Genomic DNA, 20,645 nt, shown 5'->3' with positions numbered 1-20,645 from the left:
GGGCAGGATGCAGAACCTGAGCCACGTGTTTCCTAACTTCTAAGAACAGGTGTCAAAATGAACCACTCTCCCTAGTGACTTATGTTTTCTCCAAAGAAGCCAGTAGGACTAGTTGATGTTTTAATTGGCCAAGAACAAATTTGAGAAGCCTTTCTGCCAAGTGGGAAGGTGTAGATCCTAGTGGAAAGCCCTCCACAAATGTGCTGCTCTGGGTCCCTTCCCCCAGGGTGGGTCCTCCAGGTGGGACAGGGTGGGGGGCTCTGGTGGAGGGTACATGGCAGCTCTGGCATGAGATCCCCACAGTGATCTTAATGCCCTGCTGGTCCACGATGTGAGCCTGAGCTTCCTGGGGTCCCCACACCAGGTACTCACAGCTTGGCATGGATGCAGATCTGAGGTGGGCTGGGCACAGGGCTGGTGCACGCGGGACCCTCACCCAGCCTGGTCAATGCTTGGGAGGCAAGCAGCCTCTGCAGGGGATCCCTGAGTCCCCCATTCTCAGGTTCCCTTAACCCCTGCCATGAACTCACCAGGTGCTGTGAAGTGAGGGCTGCGGCTGGGCCAGCTGGCTGGGACCAAGGAGAGCCAAGGCTGCCGACTGGGGAAAACCTGGGGAATATCCATCCCTTTTCACCCTACTTTATGGAATTGACACAAAATAAGCATTTTATACACTAAAGGAGAACAATGTGCCAAGTCTGATGTCTGACCTACGAGGTCACCAGCACATTAACGACACACGCATCTCCATGGCCGCCCTGGACCCCACCCAGCAGGCCTGGCTTAGCGATCACATGGAGACCCTGGCCTGGGGCTGCCTTCCCCCTGCAAAGAAGGGGGCCCACCACGCTGTAGGGACAGACACACGGGGGGCTGAGAGTCCTGGTCCTGAGGCCCCTCTAGCCCTAAGCTTCCTGCCTGCCACTGGGCAGGGCAGTATCTGTCAGAGACATTCCCACTGGATAAAGACTGATTTATTTAAAAACAGACAGTTCTTCTGGGACCTGGGGAGGAAAAGCATTGTGAGCGGCAACTTGGTAGCTGGTCCCCACTTCTTACCATAGGAAGTCATGTTTCCCCAGACGTAAGGGAAGCCCGAGGAAGGCTGCTACGCCGGAGGGTGGGGGTAGGGGCTGCAGGCCACTGTTGGTGGTGCTGACGGGCCTGCTGAGTCTGACACCCACACCCCCGCCTGAAGTCCCATCCCCGCCATCGCCTATTCTGAATCCTAGTGGTGCTTGAGACCGTCTATGTGATGGAGGCATAGAGCTTCGGTGAGAACAGATGTTAAGGTGACAACAAGCCTGTTTTACCGTTTTCTTTCCAGAGCCCAGTGCTTTGCCTCGAACTCTGCAGAGAGACCCTGTCTCTGTTCCCCCTGGGGTGTCATGAATAAGGAGGTTGAGTGTGTGTCACACCTGCATACCCCGGGTAGCCATAGGCTACATTGGTGCCCGAGCATCCACCCAGCCCCTGCCTCGTGTTTTGTCACCGCAGATGAGCTGGGCCACCGTCTCCAGGATTTCATTTGAGTGGTGTCAACAGCGTGCCCTAGTGGCCTGTCTTCCCCCACCCAGTGCCCCGCAGTGGCCCGTATTCACGCTTCTTCCCTTTTACTGGTGAGCACCGTGCACTTCAGTTTCCTGTTCAGCTGCCAATAGACATCTGAGTTATTTCCAGTGTTGGGGGTGTTGGCGGGAAATCACTAGCCACTGTCAAGACATTTCCTGGCCCAGTGGCCCCATGCAGCCTTGGTGTGTGAGGGGCTCACAGACAGCCCCTAGGCACCCCTCGCTGTGGCTTGGCCCCAGGGCTCAGGCCTGCTCACGTCACTGCCCCTGGCGCCTTGTCAGGGCCACTGGACTGGCATCCCTAGCAACTGAGGCTGGGCCCACACCCACACCTATGCCTGTCGACAGCTTTGTCCAGGTGACATGTGTCACCTCCCTCTGTACCTTCCCGAGAGCACAGCACTTCATGCTCCAACAGGAGCTCATAGGGAGGAAAGAGCCCCCGCGTCTGGTATTGGGGAGCATCCTGCTATCCCCACCAATTCTAGCAACAGAAAATGAGGACTTGGGACCCATCACATTTCCCTTTCCAATGGGGCTGCCAAGAAACCCAGAGCTATGGTTCTTGATCAATCAGCTGATTCCTTAAAAAAAAATCTGCCCTTTCCTTGTATCTTATGGGTCTTCCTTTCTATGTCTAGTTCTCAGAACAGTTTTCAGGGTGCCTCAAAGCTGGGACACAGCCAGGCTGGCACTCAGATTGTCTGTGGTGCCATAATGCTCTCACAGACCTGCACCGACTCATGGTGCCAGAGGGCTTCTCTGCTCAAGTACTCACCTGACAGGTACTAGGGAGTCAGGACTTGTCATCTGTCTCCAGAAGCCACCTGGGACAAAGAAGGGGTTGGACCAGTTGCTCCCACCCAGAACTGGACACGTGCTTATGTGTGTGACAGGGATTCCAGCTGCACCAGTGGATGGGGGCCAGGAAGTAGTGGAGCATCACCCCTACCACAGGGGTGCCGCTGAGGTGTGAGGGCTGGGTGGGAGGTGGGGCAGCATGACCCTGAGAACCCAGGGGTCTGGGTTACAGGTGAGACGAGGGTAGGCCCAAGGACCAGCCCAGGCCCCTCTGAAGTAGTGGGGTGCTCCTGGGCCCATGCACCTGAGGCCCTAACCTCATCATTCAGAAGTGTCCCTCAGCACAGGTGCTTCATGATGACTGAAGCTGAAGTCACAGTAGAACCTGAGGCTGGGGATGGTGCTGGGGGTGGGGGGCACTGCTGGGGGAAGGATGGCCTGGGGGGGCGGACAGCGCTGGGAGGGGATGGTGTTGAGGGGGCACTGCTGGGGGGGGGGAACATCGCTGGGAGGGGATGCTGGCAGGGGGAACAGCTGGAAAGGGACAGCGCTGTGGGGGACACTGCTGGGGGTGTTGGCACTGTGGGGGGTGCGACACTGTTAGGGGGCACTGCTGGGGGACAGCTGGGAGGGAAATCACCAGCCACTGTCAAGACATTTCCTGGCCCAGTGGCCCCATGCAGCCTTGGTGAGTGAGGGGCTCACAGACAGCCCTTAGGCACCCCTCGCTGTGGCTTGGCCCCAGGGCTCAGGCCTGCTCACGTCACTGCCCCTGGCGCCTTGTCAGGGCCACTGGACTGGCATCCAGACAGCCCTCGGGAGGATGGTGCTGGGGGGCTTGGCTGGCCCCAGGCCTTCTCCTAGAATAAGGAGTTTACACACAGGCCTGCAGCCTTTTGACTCTATTAGCACTGTGATGTACAACGTAAGCAGGTCACCTGACAAGCTTCATGGTGTCCTGGTTACCTACTGCACACGCCCCTGGAATACAGTTTATAAACCTGTGACATGAGCAGGACGTGGTGGGGACAGCTCATCTCTGCTACAGCCCATGTCACCTGGGGAAGCAGCCATCTGCAGACTCATCAGCACCTGAGCACCCCCCATGTGGCCTCCTCACATGACTGGGGCATCCCATGTCAGTGGGCCAAGTCTCAAGGGCAAACGTTGGGAGAGCACCAGTTGCCTCCTCCTCCTGCCCTTGCTCCAGGATCACACAGCGTCACTTCTGCTTCTTCCCATGCTGGAAGTTGAGCTATGTTCCAGGGGCAGAGCATCAAAAGCCTTGGTGGACAGGTTTTAAGACCACCACACTTGTCTGCCACCCTATGAGATTCTCCACAGGTCCTGGGAAGGGCAGGCCTGCTGTGTGCACGTGGCCCAAGCAGAGGAGGTGTGGGCCTCCGTGCCCTAAGTGACTTTTGAGAGAGTTCAGCACATGTGGTTTTCTGGGAATGGGGCAAGCATGTCCCGTGTTTGTGCAGACAGCAGGCCTGTTTCCTTGCTGGGGTGGCTGTGGGAGGGCAGCCAATATGGTCACTGCCAGTATCTGCAAACAGAGGCCTATAGAGCAAGTGCTCAGTGCCAAGAGACAGTTGTGCCACATGGGGAGCTTGCCGGGATGCCGTCCTGGGGGGCCTCAGCCACAGCCACAGCCTGATGCACGCTCAGGAAAAGCTCTTCACAGTTGGGACAGGCAAATGAGAATAAGATGCACAGAATAAGAGCCATAGCCAACAGACACGGCCGGTTTTATTGAAAACACAGCCAGGTTTTCCTTGGGACTGGTCAGTGAGGCCCCAGCAGACTCAAGGAGGGAGGTGAGGGATGGGCGAGCCATGGCCCAGACCCACTGGGGAATGCAGGCAGGTGACCAGGATGCTGGTGGCCGGCAGCAGAGAGGCACTCTCACCCCCCACCAGGCACAGACTACAGCTGGAGGGAAGGGCTGGCCCTGGTCAGTCTCTAAGACATTTCCAGTAGAAAAATAGACCTTTCCCTCAATAAGCAACTTCCCTGGGGGCCTGAAGCCAGGATGGCATCTTCTAGGTTATGTTGGAGTGGTCACATTCTGCTGTAAAGGGACGAAAACACATCATCATCTATAAACAGTTTGGCCAGAGTTAGTCCTTCCAAGGGTCAGGAGCCAGCAGGAACGGGGACTCAGTACCCGGGAGTCCCTAGGCCCATTGGTCACTGATCTGCTGGTAAGCCTGCCTGTCCCTCGTTGGGGCCGCACCTCCGGGAGGCAGCAGCCAGCTGCATCCTGAGAGTGGCCCTGGCCCACTGGCCACCCCCCTAGGAGAGCAACTGCAGCACCTGCCGGATGCGCTGGGTCTTCCCCTGAGGAAGGGGGTCCATGCCGCCAGCCTCGTCCAACTTCTGCATCAGGGCTTCTGCCTTCTGCACTGTCAGCTCCCGGGCCCGGCCCTGGAGTCCCTCCAGGTAGGCCAGCAGTGTGGAGAAGAGCTCATCAGGAACCTGGGATGGGAAGAGGATTAGGGTGTCAGGGACCAGGCAGGGTAGCGTGTGGAGCGTGAATGCTGAGTAGTGGAGAAACGAGGTGTTCACAGTCTGGCCCCAAGCTCCAGGCAGAACTCCTGGCCCAGCAGCTGCACCCCTGCGCCTGCAAGAGGAACCCCCACCCTTGCACCAGGCCCGCAGAGCTCGGCGGCCAGGTAGCAGCACCCCATCAGCCCCTGGTATGCCAACTACACAGGTGGGGTGGGGGAGGGCCTGTGCCACACACCTGCTCCCGTTCTGTCCATGGTCTGCAAGACCATGGGACTGGGGAGGCGAGGAGGAAGGGCGGGCCTCCTGCAGTGACCCTTTCCCAGTCCTAGGCTGTTCCCTCTACTGGCTTCAGGCTCAGCAGCCACGGGTTCCTACCCCTTCCAAAATGCCACGAAGCCAAAAGTAAACACACATTAGTGAGGAGAGAGACTTCTAGGACAAAGAATGGAGGTCTGAGGGGGATGAAGCCCATGCTGATAAAACCGAGTTCTGCTGCTGTCACCCCCACCCACCTGACTCTAGGTTCAGCTGGTCCCATCCAGAGGCGAGAGCAAAGGAATGGCCAGATCCACTTAAGAACTGCCAGTGACCCCCACATCTCAAGTCTGAAGCCACAGTAGTGGAGGTAGAGGCACTGGCAAGGACAGATGCCTAGAGCAAGGGGACAGCGCTAAGGCCCAGGTGGTAACCCTCCACCCACGGTCAGCTGGTTCTGACAAGGACCATTTGATGGGGGAAGGAGCTGTGGTTCCAACAGACGGGGCTGGGACCCCTGGATGTCCATGTGCAAGAGCAGGAAGCTGGAGCCTACCTCACACTGTACTCAGACCTCAGCTCAGAAGGGGTCAGAAACCTAGAAGTGTGAGTTAATAAACTCTAAAAGAAAACATCACAGAAAATCTTCATGACCTGGGATTCAGCAACGGCTTCCTAGATGGATCACCCAGAGCACCTACAGCCATTGACACAGGAAGTGCAGGGACTCCAGTGTGGTGGGCTAGGCACACTGCTGGGCACAGGGAGAGGGCACGAGAGTTCACTTACTGAGGGGGAGCCTTCCCAACTGCTCTCCCACAGGCTGCCTCCCTTCATCTTGCACTGCCCTCTACTCCATGCTGTCCCCATCCCCTCCCTGCATGCGCTGCCCCCCGACTGGCTGCCCACCCCCTCACCAGCTTCCATAGTGTTGACAGCCAAGCCTGTGTCCTGCAGCAAGACTAGAAGATTCTATTCTGAAATCTAAGAATACAGGAGAGAAGATCCAAGATCCTGAGCCAAGCCTATCAACTGGCACGGAAGCACACAGGCCACTAGGGTGCTTGCAGCCCTGGCTACACCCACAGGGTACCACATCTGAGCAAAGTCTCTGATTCCAAAGTCAGAGGCCAGGTCACGTAAACACACCATGCAACCTGGATAAAATAAAAGTTATACAGAGAGAAGATATCGCAACTGTATTGTTACCATCCTTAGAGAGATAAGGAGATATGATCTGTTCATAACACGGGAATAAGATGCTATAAGCAGCACATCTCAGAGGGAAGCTGTGTCTTCATCAACAGGCGTCACTGGCCGTCCTTGCTTACAGAGGTCACCCTGGTGTGGTGGGTGTTTCCTCCAATGCCAGTGATGCTGGGCTCCTCTGCAGGTGTTCACTGGCTACCTGAATCATCTGATCTGGAGAAACGTCTACATAGACCCTCTGTCCATTTTGAAATTGGGCCGCCTTTCTGTTACCAAGTCCATCCACTGTGGGGAGGACAGTCTATTCAATGGATGGTGTGTATTCACACCTAACTCACCACATACAAAGTTAACACCAAAAAAAAACAAAAAAAAAAACCAAAAACAAAAACAAAACAAAACAAAAAAACAAAGTTAACACCAATAGGTCAAAGGCCCAAATTTGCAAGAACAAAACTAAAAAACCCTTACAAGAAAACAGGAGAGTTTTCCTGACCTTGGGATAGGCAATGATTCCTTAGTTATGACACAAAAAACACAAACAACAAAAGAATAAATAGAAAAATCAGGCTTCATCAAAATTATGACCTTTCCCCAGCACACTTCGCACTGCTGTGATGACTAGGTGGCCTCAGGGGGATGCGGATAACCGGGAAGCAAGGGCCATCTGGCTGCAGCAGTGGTTCCGGAGGTGCCCTGGGGCTCCCTCAGGAAGCAGTGTGTCTACAAAGGCTGGGAGTGGCCTGGCCTGTGGTCACTGCCCAGCACCTCTGTGCAGGAGCAGCTCCAGCCCCAGGGAGCAGAGGGGGGGACACAGACCCGGGACGGGTGGTCAGGGCACAGAGGTCTCTGCACATAGCTTCCTGCTGGCTCCTTGTGTGTGATACCTGCTCCCAAGAGCTCTGGGGACAGAAGTCTGTGCCCTAAGCTGCAGGGAGTGGAGAGCTGCCATGGGGCTGTGCAGGACAGTAGGGTCACAGGGAAAGCATGCGGTGTCATTGCTCCGAAGTGAGGCTCTGCCACAGGTCACACTGCCAGCCTGTGACTCCTGCAACACCCTGGCATCTGTGTGGACATCTGCCCTCCCCACCCTGCCATACCCATAGCCTCATTTCAGACTGTGGCTGTTAGGTGCTTTCTCCACAGAGGTCTCCCCCCATCATGTGCAGACAGGCACCGTCAACCTCCCCATCCTAGAGCCACCACAGTTGTAATGAAAACTATACTTGTCAAAACAAACGATGGCAGCAAGGGATGACCACCTGTGAGAAAATCTACACTGATAGGGATGACCCTGCAGCATCACAGGGGAGGCAGCCAGGCCCTCCCCTAGAGCAGCATGCTGACTGACAAATGCAGAGGAGGATGCACACTGTGTGCACAGTGACCACTGACCCAGACAAGAGCTCCTGCTTGACCAATGGACACAGGTGGGATGAGAAACAGGGTGTCTGCATAATCTCAAAGCAGCTCTACAGACATGGCTCCATAGATCACCACAGGAGCAAACCCAGCAGGTGTCCCCTGAATCCTGACTTACATCAGGATCAAACCATCCTGTACCTGCTCCTGGGTGTGCTAGGAGGACACAAATACACGCCCCTGGGTGTGATAACTGGCCTCTCCAAGCACACCAAGGTTGTGAAGGAAGATCCAAGCTAAAGGAAATGACAGGCACTGACAAGCAAATGTGACTGCAGATGGGACCCTTGCCCATGGATGCCAGTAAGAACCAGTAGAGCCCATGGTGGTCATGAGAGGCCTGGCTCATCCGCAGGAAGAGGATACTACAGCATTCTGGGGTAACACAGTATCTCCTCTACCACACCACACCACCCACCCCTGGATCAAGAGCGCCTGGGAAGACAATTCCCCTATGGTCAGCAGCTTCCTTGGGGAAGGTTCAGCTTGAAGCAGGCAGGCTGACAGCCCAGGACCCAAGCCTGCAAGCCCCTGGCCCAAGTCTTGCCCTGGACAAGCAGGGATTCTTCCTCTACAGCCCCAAGCAAATCCTTTCCTTTGTAAAATCAGGGGTTGGACTGGGGACCCCTGGCGGGGTTCCTACCACAAGTGCTAGGGCCTCTTTCTTAACCATAGTCTTGGCCAGGCCTGGCTGCTGGGGGCCTGCCCTTCCCAAGCCCCTGCTGGAAGGGAAGCCTCAGGCTCCGGTGGCCTAAGCAGGCCCTGCCATCCTGGTCACTGGGACATTGACCCCCACCCCCAAGTATGCACAGACTATCATCTGGGAGATCCCTAAGTCCCTGGGAATGCACACATCTCTCCTCCTCCCCACCAGGTACACACACCTGGTTACTGTTGTACACGTGCACACACACCTGCCCCACCCCCCCAGCATGTACATGTATCTTCCCCCCAGTGCGCACACACCTGGTTGCTGTCGTACATATGCAGTAGCAGCCAGGTCTGCCTCGTCTTCTGAAATCTCCAGTTATCATGCTTCTCGGCCCAGCTAGGAAGCAAGGACAGAACATTTCAGGTGCTGGCAGGAGAAGCTGGATGGGTCTGTGCACCGGGTGTGTGTAGGTACTGCCCAAACCTGCCAGCTGGAGGGTAGCAGCCAAGGAGCAGGAGCAGAAGGGCTTCAGGGACTTGGCACTGGGAGGACACTTCACTTCTGCATGCCCTCAGGGCCCTCCCCAGCTAGGCCTGCCTCCACATCTGTACACAACAGCACAGGGCTCTTTCTTCCAGCCCTACAATGCCAAAATTTTACAATGCCAACTTGTACATCCGGAATTCTGTGGTATCAGCCATTCTTGCAAAGCCTTTATCATGTATTATGGCAGAGCCTGCCCACCAGAGTAGGGGAAGCCTTTAAGCCAAGAGCTGTGCGTGGAGGGTGAGGGACAGCAAGCTAAGAGGAGCCAAGAACCCCCAGCCTTAAGGGCCATGCTGTTTGGGTTGCTCGGATATCAGGGACAAGGAAAGAAACCGGCCATGCCAGCTCTGTGCCTCTGCTAGAGCCTCCTGACCTGCATGTCAGCAACCTGAAGGCCTCCGAGGGGCCAGGCCCCCACATGCCAAGACCATGGCAACAAACCCAGCCTGCTCACATGCAGCCCACACTGGAGGGGCCAAGGAAGAGGAAGCAGGTAACATCAGGTGTTGGAGGAAGTAAGTCAGGATGGGTGGGCAGCAAAGCCAGGCTCTTGGAGCTGAGAGGTGAACACAGGGCCAGAGGCTGGCATATCTGGGACTTTTGGGCACCGATGGCCATGGGGCTGCAGCCTCACTGCCTCTACTGGGAAGTGGGGGGGAGGGGGCAGGTAATTGCAGAGAGGGTCCAAGAGCTCCTGCTGGCTTCACAGCTTGTGGGGCCAGGGCAGAAGCACATGATTCGCTGCTGGGCTGTTGTACACACAGTCATGTAAGAGCAGAGCCCCGGGAGCCCTGCCCCACGCCTGTCTAGGGACCAGGGGCACTCTGTGGGGCAGCCACAGAGCAGGACCTGAGCCAAACTGGACCTCTGCTTCTGTCCTCCTCAGGGAGTAGACACCACAGCTCATGCCTGGATTCCCATCTTGAATTGAAATGTCTGGATTCCCATCATTTATCAGTGAGGCCTTGGAGGCCGCCAGATTGGTCCTCTTACAAAGCAGCGTGCCTTTAGGGCAACATACTGGGGCTCTAGAACCAGCAGGTGCGGCACTCAGCTTGTGCCCCCACAGAAGCGTGAAAGCAGAAATCAGAACAGCGGTCATTAGAGGAAGTGATGGAAAAGAAAGAGCCACCACCGCCCTTTGGCCCCTCCCCACACTGATCATCAAGTCACTGGCTCTGCCTCAAATTTTCCTCCATCACCCACTTGGTAGAAACAGGCGGACTCTTCAAAAATGTTTCCTTTGCCACATGGTCTGATGTGAAGTAGAAGGTGCTGGAGAGACATAACCAGACAACAGAGAAAAGCTCTTCTATCCTGGTTCTGGGGAGCAATGGTCCACTGTGGTCCCAGCCAGACCGCCCCTGAGCAGCCTTCCCGGCAAGTCCCATGAGCTCGGCTCCTGTGACTTCCCTGCCATTCTGTGAGCCAGGGCTGGGCCTCCCCTGAGAGGTGTAGGCCCCGGGCTCGTCCCAGCTCTAGGGGAGTGGCTGCCCTAGAATCTGTTCCTCCTGGGTCTCGAGTCCTCGACACACTAGCAAGCCCTTGTTATGCTTAGTCATTCCTTGTAATAAACTTTCCCTGTGCCTCCATTGACTGCCTGTACCCTGGCCCATCCTCCTGTCGTGGAGGATGGCACATGACCTCACCCTAAGGCCTGTGGGGTTCCTCCTGGGCTGACAGAGGTGTGGTGGTGCTGAGCTCCATTGCCTGGGACCTGGGGCTCTGTGGACCTGGCTCCCATCATTGCCACGTCGACAACACAGATGGGCTGTGTGCCCAAAGCAACATCCTTGCTGGAACACCAGGGCTCTGGTCATCTGAGCCCCCATGGAGTCTTGGAATGGCTTCAGATAGGTCATGTGGGCCTGCAGGAAGCAAGGGACACAGGCTGGGGGCTCCAAGCAAGCCCATAACAAGCAGAGTGAAGGCCAATGAGGACAATGAGGACAATGACAGGGAAGACATGACAGTGGACACGGATGAACCAGCCCGCCTATTGGGGTTCCTGCTCCACCCTTGGAGACCCCTGCTTGAGAGGCAGTGCCCTGCCAGGAGAAAAGAATCTGTATTTTAGGGAGCAGCGAGGGAGTAGGGACCCAGGGCCAGAGTAGGTTCCCTGGTGCCAGGACTGAGCACCACCCTCTTGAGGGCGTGCTGAGTCCTTAGTGGCTTCTAGAGAACTCGACTCTGGGCACCATGAGGTCATGGATGAAGGACGAGCAAGAGGCAGGCACAGTCACTGCCCAGGCCCCAAGCCCATGGCCACCCAGAGATGTGGTGTGGCATAAGGGGTGGCAGGTATGACAGCAGCTCTGAGGCTCTAGTCCCACAGTGAGCCCAGGGCCGAGGCCCTGCCTAGGCCACAGCATCAGGCAGGTTCTGTATTTCTTTTTCCTTTCTTTTTTTAAAATTTTTATTTATTCATGAGAGACATAGGTTCTGGAGCCTCTGAGCCGGTGAATGTGTCTCCTCCCTCCACCAACCCCTCCCCAACACCACGGCTCTCCGGACAACAGGTAGCACATGTGCCAACTCCCACGTTCCAGCCCATCGGTACCAGCATGAAGCAGCCATGCCCCCTGTGGCAATCCCAGCTCTCTGTGGCAGAAATCTCATCTCAGCTGACAGGAAGATCAATCCTAGTGCCTGGACTGGGACCCAGGTATAATTAGGGTCCTCAGCTGTGATGGGGTGTGGCAGCCTCATGCCTGCAGGGAAGCCCTGAGCCACTGGAGCTCCACACCCTGCAGATCCCCAGTCCCCACGGCACTGCCACCCACTCAGGAGCCTCCACCCTGCCTCTGCTCTGCTTATAGCCTGCCTGGGCACCCAATCCACATTACGGCCTGCACTGGGGGTGAGGCTGTGGCACTGAGCGCACCGCGGCTGGGACAGGACACCGCTGTCAAGGAGGAAGGAGGCGTAGGTGTGCATGTCTGCTTCACTCGGTGAGGGGAGAGGGGGCGCTGCTCGTGCCCATGACCCCACTGGCCCGCTACAAATGTGCTCAGGGCCCCTCACTTCTCTTGACCCAGTAGCCTGGTAGCACTGAGACCCGAATCTGTCACACAGCACACCAGCCACCAGCCACAAATGCAGTGTGGGGACTGCAACAGATACCACTGGCTGCATGCAGCAGTAGCCATGGAGCGTGGCACAGAGTGTGGCCTGTATTTCAGCTCCGTACCTCCTTTTCCAGCTCTGAGCTCCTGGAGTCCTGTCTATAACATGGGGCAGTAATACCTTCCTGTTCCAGTTTAAGTGACAGTGGGGCCCCTCCAGGAGACGGGTGCCCTCCTGCAAACCCCTGCTCTCAGGAGCTCTCTGATGCCCTGCCAGCCACAGCAGCACAGCCCGGCTGTGGTTGGGAAATGGGGCCCCAGCTACTCGAGGTGGAACCTCATTCCCACAAGGTCACTTTGTGTGGCAACAGGTATAGCTGCAGATGGCCCATGGCCTCCTGCCAGGAGGACAGTCCTGCTGGCTTGGGCAGACAGGAGGGACCCCCGGGGAGAAGGGAAGAAAACTACCAGAGTATGTCTCTCTGCCCTCAGCCCATGCCACAGGCACTTGGTGCAGGGTTCCCAGAGGAGAGGAGTTCCTCTCCTCTGGGAACCCTGCACCCTAGCTGCCTCTGTCCCAGGCTGTGACATCTCATAGGTACCCAGGACTACCCCTGAGGCTCCCACAGGGTGCACAAGCCATCACTGCTGTTTCACGAGGACACATGGAACACGGCATGGCTCCATCTGCACAGCACCAACACCTGGCAGGCACTAGGGGGCTGCAAGAGTCCATGGGGGCTGGAGGTGAGGCCGGAAGCAAGGACTACACTGCTGAGGACAGGCTGCCAACCAGAGGATGGACACGGTCCCTGGGCTGGCCTCTAGGTAGTGGGGGCAGTTTGGGCAGGGCAGTAGTCCCTGAGGTGAAAACCAGGGAGTTGGGCAATCCAGAGTGAAGCCCTCCCTTTGCCTTCCATAAGGGGTCTACACAGAGAGTGGCCATAGGCACCGCAAGCCTCCTGGCCCGTCCTTACTGCCAGCTGCCCTAGTCAGGCTCTGTGTCCTGCTGTACAGCCTGGGGTCCACTCTGTAGCTGGCATCTCCCTGGCCTGTCCACCTGCTCCTCTGTCCATCCTGGGCCCAATGGCCTTCTCTGTCTCCAGCACCAACCTAGCTGGGAGGACAGCTCTAACCTTGGCAGAAAGCAATTTGCCCAGGCGTGCAGGCTCACAGAAATGCAGACTGGCTCTCAGAGAGGCACGGATGTTGCATCTGCTCTGATCTCAGAGGACGCTGGTGGCACCCACAGTGCTGAGCCCCTGCACCAGGCAGGCCTCAGAGACTGGACAGACCAGTATGGAGAGAAGTGCTTAGACCTGAAGAGGATCCCCAGAGGGTGACAATGGGCTGGGTGTCCTTAAGCTGCTGGTGTGGTCTCTGCACTTCCCTGTGGGGCACACCCCACACATGACACACAGTCGGGTCACCCCAGCCTCCCCCATGGACATCTGGGCCTAGGACTTCCCCTGGCACCCCTGCTGAGTTTAGGGAGGCCAGGAGGGCTGTGCCAGCATGTGGTCCCAGCAGACACAGATTCCCCAGCTCCCTTCCCCACTTCTTCTGGGAACTGTGGGAGGAGTGTGCCCAGGTGATACCAACACTGGAGAACTAGACACCCAAAGGGGCAATGGTTCCAGCACAGACCCACTGTGCCCAGGAGCCAAGGCTGCAGGGAGACTGAAGGTCCCACACCGCACAGAATTACACATCATTACAGCTAATAATGGGCCAGGGGATGGGAACTCCGACCACAGTCCAGGCCACAGCTCCCTCAGCTCTCTGGCCGGCTGCTCCGGGGGTGGGGGGTGGGGGTGTGTGTGCAGCAGAGAGAAGTCCAAGAGCCTATCTGCAGCCCTCTTCTCAGCAGGCAGGCGGGCTTCCAGAGAGGAATTCCTGCCCCCAGTGCAGCCAGGTCAGGGCCTTCTAGCGTTCTGCAGGCCAGCAGGTGGAGGTTCAAGAGCCAGTGGGCAGCTGTCCTCCTGGGGAGGAGTCCATCTTCCTCACTGAGTCCATCCAGTGACCCTCCAGGGAGGAGCCAAGAGGCGGTAGCCCAGCAGCCCACGGAGTTACCTGGATTTTTGGTTCAACATGGTACAGGATGCCAGTGAAGGGGACTATGAGATGCCACCCCACCCTCATTAGGATGGCCATCATCAGAGCACCTCCCCTTGCTGTGGGGCTGAAATGCTGCAACTGTTGTGTCTGCAGCTCTCCTACACCAGTCACCAGCAAACCCTGCCCCAAGGCTATGCCCAAGACAAAGGAAAACACTTCCACGCAGAATCCTGCACATGGGCATGCACCACAGCAACAGCCACAATAGCCACGATGCATATTTGGCTATAAGGAGAGAGGAAATGCTGGCATGTGCTGTCATGTGGATGAACCTCAAAACACTACACCAGGTGGAAGCAGCAGGCCACAAGAGGCCATGTGGTGAACAAGTCCCAAACTGGCACATCCACAGTGATACAAGGGCTAACACAGTGATACAAGTTTGAGGAGGGCTCGCTTGGAGCTGGGGTAGGGAGCTGCATGAGAGCAGAAGGCTGCTTTCTGCAGTAACAAAGGTGTTCTAACCTGGCTGTGGCAGTGGCTGCATGTAAACTGTTCCCCAAAAACAATGAGGAAAAAGAGAAAGCATGTGTCCATGGCAGGCATTCTCAGGCTGACCTGGTCTCGATTGCTGAGGCTCATGGCCTAAAGAGTGAGTACAGATCGGAGAAAGTACGAACTCACTCTCTGGGGAGGAAAACCAGGAGGGGGGGCCCTGCTGGAACACCTGCCTCTACTTACCTATAAGTTTCTTTGCAAAGAGAAGCCAGTGGTGTTACAGTGGCCTCACTTTTCTTGGAGCTTCTAGAAAGTTTCCTACAAAGCTATTAGCAGTGTAACTGCCAGCCTCTACCTGGTTGTGGTGACAGGGTAAAGCAGGGTCTGCTGGGCACCCCAAGGGCTCCAGTCATGGCTGCAGTGACTGTGCCCTGCTCCCTTTCCTCTGACAGCCCCACTGGAGGTGATGATTCTGTGGTGACACCTGCCAGGACAGGCCTCAGACCACAGGAGCACCACTGGTGGTGGCCCTACTGCCCCCAGGGTCCTAGTGGTTCTGGAGCCAGATGTGACCCAGGTCACCTGAGTCCACAGCCCAAATTCCCTCCCAGGACACCACAGAGTCCCTGGACACTGGCCAGGCCCCACGCGAGGGGGGCGTCTTACCCACGGAGGTAGTCCAGGGCCAGCTGGGCCCCGGAACGCTTGGCTGGTGGGCTCTGGGCTGCTCCTGACTCTCGCAGTCGCTTCTTCTCCTCTTTTCTCCGCTCCTTCTTCTGCTTCCTCTCCAGGACCCTCTTCTCCTCCGGGGTTAGCACTGGCAGCTGGGGGGCCGTCTCCTGCCCAGCCCCCAATACTGCTCCTCCCTAAAAGTCAAGGGAGAACCAGCCTGCAAGGATGTCTCGCAGCATCCTGGAGCCCCGCTCTGAGGAGCTGACCCCTACCAGGTGGGTGGGCTGTCCCACACCCCGTGCTGGGCTCCCCTGGCAAATGGAGACACAGCTGCTCAGAGTCTTGCCCTCCTGGGGACTCAGGTGACCCTCACCCCAGGACGGGTCAAAGTTGAGTGACCTCAGCTGCATTTCCAGACCCTGTGTGCTCAGTGCTGGGGACAAGGATTTCTGGGCCACCTGGAGGGCTCCATCCCATGAGGCTCTGCAGGACACTGCCCTTCGCCTGTCCCCAGCCCATTCCCACTGCTGTCTGCCCCAGGCCACCCCCAGGCCACCGCCCAGCAGGACATGAGGTACAGGCGCAATCAAAGGCACACTGCTCCCGGGGGATGGGGACGGGCAGTCTTCCCGCCACAAGGATCCGCTGAGGCCCTTCTGCTCCAGCAAACCTCTCCCAAGGAGAGCAGGAAGCTGTGCAGCTGGCAGACGCGGCACTAGTGGCCTCTTGCCCTCCCGATCTGGCTGGCTGTGGCTTCTGGACACCATTTTCCCAGACACCAGCCAGGTATAGTCCTGACTATCAAACCAAATGAGACTCAAAACCAGGTGGGGGGTGGTGGTGTGTGACTCCAGCAGCTGCACACCCTTCCCCCTTCCTGGAAAACCTACAACACCAGTGCCAGTGTCACTGTGATTCCAGCCAGGGACCTGGCTACTGCTCCCCAGGCCTCCAGAGGCCTAGCCAGCTGCCCCAGGGGCATCCAGCTTTTGCAGAGCCACGCCCCTCCCTCCGGCTGCTCCCCCACCCCCCAGGCCAGGCAAGTCCCTTCATAAAATGGCAGCGTCCTGACAACCTTTGTGTTCCCACTAAACACTGAATCCTTCCGGAATCTTCTAAAACAAAAGAGCAGCTTTCGTCAGCTCCTCCTCTGCTTCCCTTTAAAACCAGCTGAATTTACCAGCAGTGGGGTTTCAGGGTTACACTAGGGAGTCTCCAGCAGTGCCACACGCAAGCATGGACGCGCGCACACACACACACACACACACACACACACACACGTGTGCCAGCGCAGGGCTCTCAGGCCGCCAGGACGGGAGGTGCTTTCAGAGGAGAGTCTCTGGACAACCCCCTTCTTGGGGAGGAGTGGCATCTCCGCAGATACAGCCCCAGGAGCCCAGCGCCCCAGCTGCCTGAGGGGCTTTGGTTTTTAGGTGTTTCCTGAAGTCTAGGGGGCAGCTGTCTGATGAGCATGACGTCTGCAGGGAGTTCCCCTGCCCCAGCTGCCTGCTCAGACCGCCCTGGGCCACGGTGGCCGACTGGGCAGGCAGCACAGCCAGTCTGGCACCGAGAACAGCAAACAGCCGCAGGCCAGCCTCTGCCTCCCTGAAGCCAGGCAGGCAATAGGGCAGCAGCCTTTCAGGGCCAAAGTCTCAGTGAAAGGTCAGGGCTGTAGCAGCGGGGGCCGAGGGCACATCAACACTGACCCTGAGGGCCTGGGCAGGGGCAGGGAGGGTAGGAAGCAGCTGCCCCCTTGCCCAGAGTGCTGAGTACAAACCCTGCATCTGTCATGGTGCTGGCTGTCACCAGGGCCTGGCCTCTGCCTCCTGCTCTGACCCAGTGGGGTAAGGATGCTCCCACCGAGGTTGGAGGGGCCTACCCCACAGGAGATGGAGCCCTGTCTGCTTCCTGAGGGCCCAGGGGTGGCCTGCGGAGTGTGTGCAGTCCCCACAGAGGGGCCACCAGGCTGGTGGCCAGGACTTGAATGCGGTGTGGCCTGTGAGGTCTGGCTTCTTCTTCTACAACACCCAGCATTAAGGACATGTGAACTTGGAAAGGACACAGATAGCTTCTTTCTCTCTCTGGCTAACGGTCACCCTGGCGTGGTGGTAGTTGGAGCCCATGCTCTGCGTCCTCAGGAGCTAAATGTGCCTCCAGAGTTGTTCAGAGGGCCGTGATGCCCACCCTTGACTGTGCCAGGGGTCAGCCAGGGACGCTGAGGGGGTCCAGCTGGATGCCCACACCCTGGCCACAGCCCAGGCTGAGAGGCCTCTCCAGAGAAGCTGGAAACAGAATCACACAGGGTGAAGCCTCCTGAATTTTAAGGGCTGGCAGCTTAAACAATGCACAGTATGACAGCAAAACAAACCATACTGTGTGAAGCAGACGAGGAAGCCAGCACCTCTGACCCAAGCCCTCTGACCCCTAACACCAAGACAGACTCTCCACCTGGACCAGCCTTCCTTTCCCTAAACACTGGCCCTTTCTGATTCTCTTCAGAGGGTAGGGGCCACCAAGGAAAGTAACCAGAGCCACTCTCCCACCAATACTGCCAAGGAGGGGGACAGGGTGACAGACCATTGCCTCTCCTCCAGCTGTGGTCCTTCACCGGGAGGTGAGCACATGAATCCAAGCAATGATTTGTGAAAAACACAAAGGTCCTTGGCATTGCTTGAAGATAAAGAGGTGGGTGCAGGTATGCAGGGCTGTGACCTGGCCCACACAGCAGGGACAGGCCAAGTGAGGGCTGCAGGGTAACTGGGCTGGCCATGGTGCCCACTGCTGCGTGGACCTCACCTGGTCTCCTTGCTCTGGGTGCCCTGACCTTTCTGGCCTGGACCAGGTGACACCCCCATTGCTGCTACCATCACACGAGTGACGTCAGCTATTCTGGAGTGGTGCCCTGTGTGGACATTAGGCTGGCAGGGCCAGAGTGCTGTGTCAGCCATGGTGGAGCCTGCATGGGACCAGGGGGTAGGGGCTGGGATGGGAGACAGCAGGACAGGCACTGGCTGGACCCAGGGACCTCCCAGCACGTCAGGGTGAGGGCCATGGGGACCTACCCGGGACCCCCCTGCTTCCCTCATCCTGCAGCATCGCCTGTGCAGGGGGGTTCTCAAGCACGGCAGCTGCCAGGGGCCGCCTGCGAGCTTTTAGTGATACCACCATCTCTGGAGGCAAGGCTTATTAATACAACTTTCCTTCCAGCTGAGAATGAACTTCTTCCAGTGGCCACTGCTCTGATAACCCTCCACAGAACTCGGTTTTAATTAGCAAACAACAGTTGGGACACACCTGCCACCATCACCCATACCCCCTCAAAGTTACCTCGTTTAAAGGTTGTGAACAGCCCATGTAAACAGAGAAAAATCTTAAAAGGAATGCAGCAGTCAGATCATCGAAGCCTATTGGGGTCCCTTCTGGGAGTGTCATGGGGTGAGAGGGGGAGCACCCCCAGCCCCCTGCAGGCCTGGCCCACTCTCCAGGGGAAGTCTAGGGCGGCAGCAGATCACCAGCTGTGAACACGACCCTTTTCCAAAACACAGACTGGACAACATGGGGGGAATCTGCCACCACCCTGGTCTGCTGCCTGTTTGCTTGTCACAAACACGTGGAACTGACAGTGTGCAGCCTCCATGCAAACACGCATTTCTACAGAGATGGGATGACCGCACAGCAGTGCTGCCATGGTTTCTGGCATTCCACGTTGGACCACATACAGAATCTCCTATTACGGGAAGTCAAACTTTCAGCAACACATTCTCTTACTGTTAGACGTCTCCTGGACTGTGTTTCAAAAGGCACAAAAATAACTCAATGCACATGGAAAACTTCAGGCAGGACAAATGGACCTGCCACTGCCACCAAGGAGGATGATGGGTGGTATGACCGAGGGACCTGGAATTTCTTCTAGGTCATCTCAACATAAATGTTTTCAAGTACAATAGTAAGTAACGTAGTGTTCATGTCATTAAATGCACTAAAAATCAAATCCTTACCGGCTTCTAGGGCAATGAAAACACTGGCTGCATGTATTAAACATACTGGAAATAAACAAACCCAAAAGTCCCAGACTCAAGAGTGAAACTAGGTAAGTAAAAGAAATATGGGGGCACCTCTGATAGAAACGTTGACACTGTTTGAGGAAAGATGAGTACGTTATAAATGATCATTTTTTAAAAGATTTTATTTATTTATTTATGAGAGACAGAGAGGCAGAGACATCGGCAGAGGGAGAAGCAGGCTCCCTGTGGGGAACCCAATGCAGGACTCGATTCCAGGATCCCTGGATCATGACCTGAGCCAAAGGTAGATGCTCAACCACTGAGACATCCAGGTGTCCCATAAGCCACCATTTTCTTTCACCTTGGTAATTCCTGGCACGAGTCAGGGGAGAAATGATATGACTTTGATTTGGAAAGGTTACCACAGACTCCACCCAGCAGAAAAACCTTCCACCGAGAGCTGCAGGATATAGGTAGGATGTAGTGCAGGATGTAGTACAGGATGTAGGAGAACAGGCTCAGCATTTTTTGGATCCAGGAGAGGGGCCTCTCCAGGCACTGGACTTGGTCACAGAGCACAGGCTCCCCTGCAAACACCCCAGGCCCAAACTCAAGAACCCACAGAAGCCAACAGCCACTGTCATTCCCCAATGAGAAGACATTGGCAAAGAGACCAGAGGGATGCAGGCCAAGGTGGCGGCAGGGGATGGGGCAGATGTCCAGTGGGACTTTTCTCTCCCTCTCAAATATCCGACTTCACAAAGGGAGGGACACTTGAACTGTTGGGTTGGGTCAGCCTCCCCTCACCCTGGTCTTTCCTTTGGGGAGCAGCAGCTATGAACACATACCCCTGGGGGGCTGCTGTGGCCAACACTGGCCACTGGGGGACAGGGACACCTGGCCCCACACTTTTAGCTTGTTTCTGGTAGGCACTGGGGCCAGGCCTGTTGGGTGGGAGGGTTAGGGGTGTGCTGAGGCTCACCCCACAGCTCCTGGCGCTCCTGCCCCCACAGCTGCATCTCCAAATCAGGTTCCTGTGCCTCATCTGTCGGTCACTCTGCTTCTGGGGGGACCCAGTCTAAGGCTGAAGAGAGAGTGTGCTGCATGAGCCTGTGTCTCTGTCCCACATCTTTGGCTTATAGTGGGAAGGGCTCTCACCCCTTCCCCTGCCCCTCAGAACTGGCCAGCCCTACTCCCTGCACCCAGTACAGCAGCCCAGCTATGGGGTCCCGGGGCCTGGGGAGCAGGCAGCCTTTTGGGTGGGGGCAGCTTTGGGATACCGAGAAAGGCTCTGAGAGGACAGTCTTGCTGCCATGTCTCCCCAGCCTCAGAAACGGCCTTGTCCTTGTCCAGGGCTGCCCTGGTCTCACAGCAGACA

At 56.9% G+C, this 20,645-nt stretch overlaps 1 protein-coding gene across 1 annotated transcript in view; it reads right to left on the bottom strand.

Moving 5' to 3' along the window:
• Positions 1–20,645, bottom strand: part of C6H7orf50 (chromosome 6 C7orf50 homolog) — a 148,254-nt gene that overhangs the window by 15,490 nt on the left and 112,119 nt on the right. Inside the window, exons 4-6 of the mRNA XM_049111225.1 lie at positions 15,258–15,457; positions 8,739–8,820; positions 4,692–4,853 (exon numbers count right to left, since the gene is read on the bottom strand). Coding sequence (XP_048967182.1) covers positions 4,692–4,853; positions 8,739–8,820; positions 15,258–15,457 — 444 coding nt within the window. The remainder of the gene's footprint in view (positions 1–4,691; positions 4,854–8,738; positions 8,821–15,257; positions 15,458–20,645) is intronic.

This window comes from Canis lupus, chromosome 6, assembly GCF_003254725.2.
Source record: "Canis lupus dingo isolate Sandy chromosome 6, ASM325472v2, whole genome shotgun sequence".
Classification (NCBI taxonomy): domain Eukaryota; kingdom Metazoa; phylum Chordata; class Mammalia; order Carnivora; family Canidae; genus Canis; species Canis lupus.
This window is presented reverse-complemented; position numbering and strand designations above follow the sequence as displayed.